The sequence below is a fragment of the Limulus polyphemus genome, unplaced genomic scaffold (genome assembly GCF_000517525.1).
Source record: "Limulus polyphemus unplaced genomic scaffold, Limulus_polyphemus-2.1.2 Scaffold7840, whole genome shotgun sequence".
Lineage (NCBI taxonomy): Eukaryota > Metazoa > Arthropoda > Merostomata > Xiphosura > Limulidae > Limulus > Limulus polyphemus.
This window is the reverse complement of record NW_013673450.1, coordinates 13,378-24,740: the sequence shown is the minus strand read 5'-3', so window position 1 is coordinate 24,740 and position 11,363 is coordinate 13,378. Positions and strand designations below refer to the sequence as shown.

The 11,363-nt window shown below is 30.5% G+C and overlaps 1 protein-coding gene across 1 annotated transcript in view; it reads right to left on the bottom strand.

The window, feature by feature from the left end:
• Positions 1 to 919: 919 nt before the first annotated feature.
• LOC106474906 (aspartate aminotransferase, mitochondrial-like) overlaps positions 920 to 11,363 on the bottom strand; it is a 21,042-nt gene continuing 10,598 nt past the window's right edge. Inside the window, exons 5-11 of the mRNA XM_013935604.2 lie at positions 9,036 to 9,123; positions 8,136 to 8,204; positions 7,790 to 7,825; positions 4,048 to 4,198; positions 3,280 to 3,445; positions 2,647 to 2,797; positions 920 to 1,574 (exon numbers count right to left, since the gene is read on the bottom strand). Of these exons, the coding sequence (XP_013791058.1) occupies positions 1,452 to 1,574; positions 2,647 to 2,797; positions 3,280 to 3,445; positions 4,048 to 4,198; positions 7,790 to 7,825; positions 8,136 to 8,204; positions 9,036 to 9,123 (784 nt within the window). The 3' untranslated portion in view covers positions 920 to 1,451. The remainder of the gene's footprint in view (positions 1,575 to 2,646; positions 2,798 to 3,279; positions 3,446 to 4,047; positions 4,199 to 7,789; positions 7,826 to 8,135; positions 8,205 to 9,035; positions 9,124 to 11,363) is intronic.

Sequence of the window (11,363 nt, the reverse complement as noted above, 5' to 3'; positions counted from 1 at the left end):
GCTGTTTTTATATCTGTCATTTTACTAAAACAAATCTAAAACATTTGGTCATGTTGCTGTTTTTATATCTGTCATTTTACTAAAACAAATCTAAAACATTTGGTCATGTTGCTGTTTTTATATCTGTCATTTTACTAAAACAAATCTAAAACATTTGGTGATGTTACCGTTTTTATATCTGTATTTCTCTGAACTGAGCCTTCTATTCTATACTTAAAAAGTTCACCAACTTCGCAATTTGCTTTCGTTGCACACGCACAGTAGTTTAAATCTACCGATACTCTTATTAACAGGCAGAAACTGTGAGAAATCTTCAAACCATTATATGACGTGATCTATATCTATCAGACAAAACAATACTTTGAAAGACGCTGAACTTACACAAAACAATACAATTTTCGACGTTAACTCTACATGATTTTGACTAAATGACCTGATCTGTATCTATTAGCCAAGACTTACAAACAATACTTTGAAAGATGCTGAACTTACACAAAACAATACAATTTTTCGACGTTACCTCTACATGATTTTGGCTAACTGACCCGATCGGTATCTATTAGCCAATACTTACAAGATTGTATGTAACATTATTCCTACCAAATATTTATACAGTGGCAAATATAAAGAATACCACAAACATTTATAAGCTATTTGTTTTCATACTTAGTTAAGTATTTGTGTATATTTTGATAGTAAAACGACCTTTACACTCCATATAACTATAAGAGAACCTTTATATTAACAGACTATAATTATTTGGAATGTAAAGGTTTTCTTTCTTCTAACTTTCTGTTATCAAAATGTGTAAATCCCTCCAATATGCCTTACAAAGATCGAAAGACACTTGTGTATACACTATGAAATAACTATTACTTTTAAGCTAAGAAAGTCACATGTTATGTGATCAGAGACTACAAAGTATTTCACCATACTTTATTAAATGATAATGATACATTTTTGATAAACGTCCTCCAACCTCTTCACAAAACCAAAAATTTAACACTTACAGAGCAGTATATTAAAAAATGTAACACTGTTTAGAGGGAAAAAACAAACAAAAGTTCTAGTTTTTCTATTTACTAAACCCGATGCTCAATACTTTCTGATTAATATAAAGTGATGGTGTAAAAAAAAATATACACAAGTTACAGCAAAAAAAACTCTTTAAATTTGTTTTTTAAGACTATGAAACACATTTGAATTAGGGTACATAATCCATATGTACATACAGAGTATGTTACAATGTAGCGATATTTAGCACCTCACTCGCCTATAATATTAATGTTTTCAAACTAAAATATTTTTTATATTAATTGAGACCTATAATATAGTAAAACAGAGGTGCAACTGAACTAAATACATTTTGTTTAGTAGAATATACATACAAAGAACACGAAGCAAAGACTGGTAGTGACATCTAGTGTTACTAATTGTTGGGAAAAGAAAAATTATTTGGTGGCTTGGTGCATGGCATGGGCAAGATAATCTACGTTGTTAGAAGAGATACCAGCCACTGAAATTCGTCCATCTTTTGTCAGGTAGACGCTGAACTCTGCTGTAAGTTTTTCAACCTATGAATAAAAAAAAAAATTAAAGTTCATGATCATAACTGTATATTATAAACAGTTTTGGTCATATTAAAATGATTAAAAAAAACACTGATTTACATTAAGTTGTGTTAGTAATAAACAAGTTAAAAAATACTTTTATATCTATGCTTAAAAATAATTCATTCCTGCAGTATGAAGAACTGAATAAATGAAGCCATGTTTGTCTTCTGCTGAAGGATATTGAACTAACAACAGGTTATACATGTTTCATTATATACACTTACAATGCTAACACAATCACAGGTTCATGAAAAACTTAAATCAAAGATAATCAAATACCATCTCCATCTTTCAATATACCTAATTATTGAGAACAAAAAAAGTATTTATTTGTTTGTATATTAAAGTAACTTAATATAGGCTTCGAAGTTAAAGGCCACGAGTTTTAAAATTCACTTCTATACACAAGACAGTAAGTTTTTTTATATTTGTTTTGGTTTCTTCAAAATCCCCATGGGACAAACCTTTTGCACCATCCTGTACATAAAATGCATTCTACTTGTCCAAGTACTTGTTCTTACATTCACACTCCAGCTTGTAGCACAGATCCCTAGCTATCGTACTAATTTATTGAAGTCCGATTTGCTAGGAAGTCAGCTACGGCAGCTTTGTCATATCTGGTCTTGAAAAAAAATCTTTTTACATTTATTTTTTAAAACTATAACACATAAATTATTTTCATTTGGTCTGCTTTTCTGCAAAACCTGGATACTACAGGTCAATAAAAAATAAAACAAATTTCGCGAAGATAACACTGGAGTAAAAACCAAATCTCAAGAGATGAAATTGATAATATACGTGTAGAATACATTTATGAGTATACTAAGCCTTCAGTTCCACAAATGAGAATGTCTGAGCTGTGTAGAAGGTTCAATATTATGAGTGTACACAGTTTTGTGCATGTTACTACTAGTATTTTAATATTTGCATTTCTTTTATTTTGTGTCGACTTGTTACAAGCAACCTGAAAGCAGGATACATTGTATCCAAGTAGGCATTTTTGATATTTTGAACCTTCTGTTGTAGAACACACCTCCTTAGGATTCATTCCGGTGAAACAAAACATCCCAATCTGGTCAGTGATGTGCTGCCAGTTGCGAGTCGATCCCTCCTTTTTCAGGCCATCTCTGAGACGGGTTCTCATGCTAATTATTCTATCAGCCATTCCTTTCACATCTTTCAACCTGTGTAATAATGAGATATACCGTTACATCAATGCAATTTTTGTACCTATAATGAAATACATTTTTATTTTCACTAAAAACAATTAATAAGATAGAAATTTAAGATTCATTTCAGTGGAAATTCAGCTTTATAGAACATGTTACCCTTACACGTTCACCATTTTGAAATTTTCTTGACTGTATAGGATAACTTCATCACAAAACTTTAGAATTATTAATGTATTAAAACTAGGATTAATAAACTTTATCAACATAAAAGATCTAAATACTACATTTTCCCTCCAACACAGGTTTGGAGGTCCTGAAAAATTAACTCTCAGGCATTTTAACTACTGAAGAACACTTGTTTTATGGATCCTAACATGATCCAAATACTAAGAATTTTCAAACAAAGTTAGAAGGGAAAAAAAAAAGCTAATTTAAGAATTGTCATTATTTATATAATTCATAACAATCTTATTTATAAATAAAATAAATCGTACCATTGTTCTCGTAATTCTGGCTCTCCAAGAACCGTCTGTGCAATCCGTGCTCCATGAATTGGAGGGTTGGAATAAGTGGGTCGAATGATGATCTTTAACTGAGAAAGAACTCGCTGAGCTTCGTCTTTTGAATTACACACCATGGTGAAAGCCCCAACACGTTCGCCTGAAAGCAAACTAAAGTGTTATCAAATAAACCCATGCAACAGAAACAGTGTATGACTAATGCTCTATACCAAAGAAAAACAGTTTTTATAGCTAATTTTTTTTTATCAAAAATTCAATATAAACCATCAACCAGTACAAAGTTAATTTCATATTTTTCTTGCTTCTTTTTTCTAGTTTAGTATCTCTGATCAATATTACATCTTACATCCTTGTAGTATATGAAATATTATGGCTTAATGTGTAAAAACTATTTCTCCCAAAGTCTTCTTTGTCTTATAGAAGAACTACATTTTAAAATATCAACACAAATTTAATTTAAATAATTTGACCCATATTTTGGCTCTTGTAGGAAGATTTCACTAAGCCTTATGTTGTTCACTCTTCTACTGACTAATTTTTTGTATTGCCAAAGTAACACATTAAAGACAACTTACTTCATTACATCGTTGTTAATGCTAAAGATGTATGTGAAAGTTAAAGCATTTCAATATGCACATATTACATGAAGTTGTAAAGAAACTAACAATAAAAATCATGCAACACTGGAAAACAATACGTAAAGCAACATTATTAAAATATGACTGAAATAGTTTAGCTAACCATATAATCCCATGTTCTTCGCAAAAGATTGAGCTAAGCCAATCCTGTGACCATTATCAACAAACATCCTGACTGCCATGGCATCACGATCAATGTCACCTGTTGCAAAACCTTGGTAGGCCATGTCAAAGAATGGAAACAATTTTCTAGACTGTAAGAATAAGACGATAAAGTTTAATAAACAATTTGGGTCTAAAACTAATGAAATGGAATGAGAAAGCCTACATACCAAAAATAAGAACTACACTGTAGTTCTGGAAAATATAAACAATTTGGAAGACTACTGAAGTTTTTTTTTAGTAATCTATTATAGATCAAATGATGCTAGATTTTAAGTGTATTTATTTTAAACGAGTAATTAAGTAATAACCAAATTATGGAGCACCATGAAGTTCTTCGTACAAGTGTTAATTATAAAACAAATATTAATTATAACCAATAAACTTAAAATCAGACATGCATCTCTAATTCTAAGCTTTAGAAGAAATTATATGGTTATTCATTTACACAAAAATAACTTCCATTTTTCAGTATTATGCTCTTTCAGGGGGATGATTAATATACAGAATGCCCGAAAGTTAACTTCCCTTTGCATGGTTTTTGTCTGAAACCATCCGTGTAAATATAGCTTTTAACTCTATACTATAACCTTTAATGTGATATGTGCATTTTCAAACATGAATATCAAACATTTTTTTCAGTAAAACTTTATATATTTTATATGTTATTTTCTCTACCCTAACTCTACATGGACTCAGTTTATTTGACCAACCTTGTAACCGCCACAAAGAATACGAAATAAATTATCTTCCCCCCCCATTTCTAAAATAACTGCAGATTGTAACAGATCATAATTATTTATCTTAAACAGCTCCCAACAGTTTACACCTGTTTATATTTTATTGTTTTATTGCTCTATGAACCTTGTCTAACTAATAATCCAGAGATACATATGGTAAATCACGTGGCAAACACATAGCCCAAGTTACTGTGTTGAATGACGTAATGTAAGAGCTGCCAAGAAGCTTACCTCGAGGGGAAATTGTATTTGTTTTTCTTTAATTAACCTAATCTAAGCTGTTTAGTTTCCAGTTTATAATATACATAAAAAACTGAGAACAAGATAGCATAATATGTCATTTGCTAAATTAAAACCATCTTTCTATTGGTTATAAATGATGTAATAGCAAACAGAGAATTATTGGCAAGTTGTGAGAGAAAAGATGTTAGAGGCGAGTGTGACAAGCAGGATCTGACCTTCTATTTTATTCCTCTGTAAGAAATAAGATCAAAGGCCATAAAAATTAAAATATGTCTTAGTACTATGTATACTATAATGAGTACTTTACATTAAACTCAGGATATCAGAGAAGGGTGGTTAAAACAAACAACAGAAAATAGGCAAACAAATATAAGGATACACACACACACTAGGGAATATTGATAATATATATAAATATTTCTTTTGGAAATTAAAACTTGTATAATATTCAAATTTGGTTCATTAACCTTCTCATCACAGGAATCCTTTACTGAACATCATGATGTTTTTAGTGAGTTACATTCAAAATTTAATTAAACTACTTTTGTTTATGTTATACCAATTAATATAGCATAAAATAATATTTTAAGAGAATACAAGTCTGAAACTCATAATTTTATAAGGAAATATTAAAACAAATCCTGAATTTCCCCTAGTGTGAGAAATGTGAGGTTTTTTCCTCTAGGCATCCCCTCTTCTCTAATATATTTGTCACCCCTTCAATAAGTATGAAATTTAATGTAAATTACTCACTATAATATTGTTATCGCACAGACAAAGAATAATTTTCATAGCTTTAAATCTTGGTAAGTAATGGAGTATACATCAAACCAAACAAACTGTTTATATGAGGCCCTCTTAATATATTTGATTCAGTTTTCCAATGAGAACTGATGAACCGAGAATTTGAACTAGTCTGTTGTAGTGTGAGTAGTAGCAAATCAAAAAGAGTAAACTAAGCCTCTAGTAATCTTTCTTTATTAAAAATTCTATTTTAGGTGGTTGTTTTATGTCTTGTTTCGAGCAAAGCTACACAAGGGCTATCAATGCTAGCTATCCCTCATTTAGCATTGATAGACTAGAAAAAGGCAGCTAGCCAATACCACCTATGGGCAAAGCATAATTTTTTATAGTCATTAAATAGAAAATCAGACCCCTCTTGCCACACCTACCTCTCTCTTTCAGGACTTGTCAATAGTTCTCTCTTACATTTTATACTATATTATTTGTAACCAACAGAAACCCAAGGTTTTTATTTATTAAATGACATATTATAAAACGTTGTTTTCTGTACAGAGAAATGTCAATTTCTCTTTTAGTACAAGCTTCATTCTCACTGGAAATACACTGATTAGTTTGGATGAATTTATAAAGACTTCTGTCGCATGGTTAGAAAGCAAGAAATATTGTGATAGTTATGGGATATTGTATGCTTTTTGCATATTATTATTCTATGTTCTTTAGTGCATTATCTAATTAAGTAAAAATTATTTAGTGCACTACTACCTTTTGTATAAAAAAAAGTAGTCTTATGTGTCATCGACAGTCGACAGCAAAAAAAAAGAAGGTAAAGGTATGTACTTTATTTCTTGTTTTTCATGTGCATTCTTTATTTATTTATTATTATAAAAGCAACTAAAATGTAAAAATAGGAAACCCTTTAGGTTAGTTAAAATTATATTATGATAAATAAATAATAGTAATATAATAAAATATGCGTGTAATGTAATTTGATAGTGTAATGTGAGCTGAATGTTCCCAAAGTGATTTACAACTTACAATAGTGCAAATACTAGTTAGACACAGTTCAAACAATAAAATTTAAGTATAAGTAGATGTATACAGTTTAAAGCTACTTAGGATAAACAAATAAATCTAGAAAGAAAAAAAAAGTAATTTAGACATATTTCAACCTTTTTTGGTGGTTATAGGTCGGTCAAGTTGACCAGCTTTGTATAGAGTTAGGGTAAAGAATATAACAAATAAAATATAAAGTTTTACTGAAAAAAAAGTTTGAAATGTATTTAGGAGATTTTAAAGAGATTACGCAAATGAAATTTCAGATTTTTTGAGATGAAGAAAAAAGCATTTTTAATCCTACTAAAAAAATCACTTTGCACTTGGACTAATCGATATAGTTAGGGACAAATCTTTATTAAAAATACTTCAGTAAAAAATATGATTTTTTTGAATGTAAAAAGACTTGTAACGTTTACTGAAAGTCTGCCAAGAAAAGAGAAATTAGAAGAGTTACAACATAAGTTACATTTACCAAGAGGGTTAGTGCAACTATTACTGTTGTACGAGATAGATATGCAATATGGTGTAGCACAATCGTTACTCAAAAGCAAAATCTTAAAACTGAAAGGAAAAGACAAATTATTATAATTACACCAGTAAAAAAAAAAATTTTCCATGAATCATATACAAAACAAATTAAAGTTGTCTAAATTTCTGTTGGTTTGTGTTAAGTGCTTTCCATGTTGTGCCCGTTACAGGTATTGAAACCAGGTTTTAGCATTACGAGTCTTCAGACTACTTCGGAGCCACTGGAGGGAAAGTTATCTAAAACATTCAAACCATGATTTGTTCAAAGTGTCTTTCTCTTACACAGATACATTTATCATATGGTTTACCTACACCTTACCCACTTAGATTTTATATTATCTTAAAACAATAAAAGCAGCAAAAAATACTTGCCTTAATTAGATCAGACATCTCTTTCCACTGTTCGGGCTACAAGTAAAAAATAAATGACTATTCCAAGAATAAATCAATACATTACATAGTAATAATTCCAAACATACAGTCAAACCCTTCATTTAATAACTTTGCTAAAAAAATATAAAAAACTTCCTTTCAGTAGATGAAAGACAGTAAATTTTGTAACAGTATTAATCCTCGGGAGTTTTTTTTTTCAATTATTTTCAAACTTCCCATCAAAAGGAAAAAAAGTTGGGCATTACTGTTGTTTCTCCTTTATATTATATAACAATAAACGTTTACCAAAACAATTGTAAAAAGAATAACTAGAATAAACCCTTACTTTCGGGTCCACTCCAGTAGGGTTGTGAGCACAAGCATGTAGTAGAATAACAGAGTTCTCTGGTATTTTCTGGAGAGAGAGAGAAGAAAAAAAATATATAACAATTACATGCTTCTCATGTATAAAACGTGTACTATTGAACAGAGATCCAAGGAATACAGTGAGGGAAAAAGACAAATATACCACTAAAATTATTACAATTTATCACACGCACAACAGAAATTTACATTTTTGAAATATTATTGACATTTTTTCAAAAATAAACAACTAACTTTATCTGAATTAAGTTATAATTAATTTTCTAACTGTAAACTTAGACTTCAGGAATGTTGAAACTAAAATGATTAATAATGTCAAGTACACGGAATGTAAAAGGTTCCATTTAAGATGTACTTGATAAACCATCCAACACGGAATGACTGTTCTGTGTGCGACTTTTGGTTGTACTTTACTTTAAAAAATCTGATTCATTATTTTATACTTAATGTGAAAATCACCAAACTAGTAGTACAAATGTTATGTTTTTGTAAACAGACTTATTAAATTCTAAGTAAACTTTTATTAATATTAAATAACATTTTTAAGAAGCCTCCCCTAGATGTATAATGTCTCTTCAGGCACATTTTGCTGCTTTGTTATTAAAAGTAAGAAATACAAAATCTGTCATTTCATTTGGCACAATGAAAAGTAAAATCTTTATTAGTAGTTACAGTCCACTATTTTCAATAACATCAGCCTCGATGATGGTAAGTGTGTTACTGAAACTGTGTGTGTGTGTGTGTGTGTGTGTGTGTGTGTGCTGAATATCACTTTGGATCTTGAACATTTCTACTTAAAGATGAATAATTAGGACTCATTTACGATTATCACATTTAATGCAATACCAAACAAACTACTTACTGAAATATCTTCCAGTAAACCCTTAAAGTCTAATCCGCATGTTTTGGGATCATAATACTTGTACTGTTTGACTGCAAATCCAGCTCTCCTGCAAGCCACAAGAAAATTCAACACATTAAAACTTTGCAAAATTATTATTAGCTAGGAGAATTTTAATAGCGACACACAATCTTGTGAAGTAAAAATTTATCATTAACTTTAAAGCACCTTTGAAGACTTCACTTACATTATCTTCCATTTTCAGAACATTTCTATACAGTAGAATAAACATACTGTAAATGACTGAATATTGTAAAAAATAGTTTACTAAGTTTATAATATTTTTTAAATGTATTGAAAGAATAGAAGAATGAGACAAAAATGGGACATCATGGAAAAGGTCATGAGTATATATGGAAATGAATAAAAACCCTATAACCTGAGCACTTTTGAAAGGTGGACCTTTCTTCTTCAGGCGCAAACTGGAATATAGTGATGTCAGGAAGGTCATCTGGTATTCCAGGAAATGTTTAGTTTATCTCTCAAGTACTGTTGTAAGCATCTCATTTCTGGTACAATGTAGCCAATGTCAAGAGTGTATGTGAAAAGGTGTTAGGGATATTTTACTTTAGAAATGGCTAAATATATGTATATTTGAACCTATACTTAAGTGTAAGCAAAATAAAGGCGACACCTGGAGACTGATTAAAAAAAGATATATTATGCTCGTTAGTTTATAAAAACGCATATAAAAAATTATCTTAAATAGTACGTTTTAGGAAATTCAGTGTTCATATTACATAAAAAAATAAGCAAAGAATAAAAGTTATTTTTCTGACAGAGATGAAACCAATGAACGGAGTTCAACAATTCTGAGATCTAAATTAATTCCGAAAGGTTGAACAGTGTTGAGATTAGCAATCCAATAAGCTTCTTGTATTTCTCTAACTGCTTTAGTTTTGAATCCTATTTCAATGCCGATGAGAGTAACATCATTACTGGAATGACCGGGTTGGTTAAAGTGTTGACCAACAGGGAGATCTTTTTTGGTGTTAATAGAAGATTTATGGTAGGTGAAATGTTCTCCAAGAGTTGTTTGTGTATGTCCTACATATTGGTAATTGCATTTTTTATAATGTATAAGGTAAATGGTTTTTTTGTTTTACAAGTGACATATTTGGATATTTTAAAGGTTTTTTGATTTTGGTCATCAGAAAATGAGTTGATGCTTTTTAAGAACTTGCAAGTTTCACAGTGGACTTTACTGCATGGACAACAACCGTTTTTGGGTGGGATGTAATTCATTTTTGTGTGAAAAAGGATATCTTTTTGAGTTCTGCTTTTTTGGAAGGAGACATCTGTAGGAGATGAAAATGTTTTATTAGAATTCGTGAAACGTTTCTGAGTTTAAACTGACAGGTAATAATAAGAGAAATTCTATTTGAAAGTTTAGTATTGCTCTGATTTAGGATGTTTTTCCGCAGCGTGTTGTTATCCTTTTCAATTTGTCTGGCAATTTGGTATCTTTATATCCTGTTTGTAACATAGTTTGTTTTATATCTTTGGTGTGTTTTCTGTCGTCTGTTTCATATGAGCATATTTTCTTTATTCTAAGAGCTGGACTGTAGGTAATGTTTCATTTAGAGGGGTGACAGCTTTTATAGTGAAGGTACTGTGGTCTGTCTGTAGGTTTTACTGTACAAGTCAGTGTGTAAAATTCAGTCTTTTAGAAAAACATTGACATCAAGAAAGTTAATCTGAGTAGGCGAGTAATCACAGGTAAACTTGATTGCTTTGTGAAAGGAATTTGCATGTGAGATAAATTCTTTAAGTGATTTAAGACCAGCTGTTCAAATGAAAAATATGTCGTCTATGTAACGTTTCCATGTATGAGGTTTTACAGGGCTTAGTTGTAAAAGCTTGTTTTCAATATGACCCATAAAAATGTTGGCAAAAAGTGGGAGCCATTTTGGTACCCACTGCAGTACCATTAACCTGAATGTAATACTCATTATTGAATTCAAAGTTGTTCAGAGTTAAAACCAGACTGGCAAGATCAGTTACTGTTTGAGATTACAATTGGTTAGAAAAGTTTAATTCCCACTTTGGTTTGTAGTCCATCATGTGGAATATTGATGTAAAGGGAAGAAACATCCATTGTGAAAAGAAGACTGTTGGGTGATAACTGTTCGTCAGTATTAATATCTTCTATGATGCAGTGGTGGGATTCAAATATTTTAACAACAGGTTCTCTCACTTGCAGCATGTAAAAATATTAGATATTAAAAAAAAGGAGGGGCCAGAAAGCCCCCCCCCCATCACTGAGAAAATAAAAGTAGTGTTAAAGAT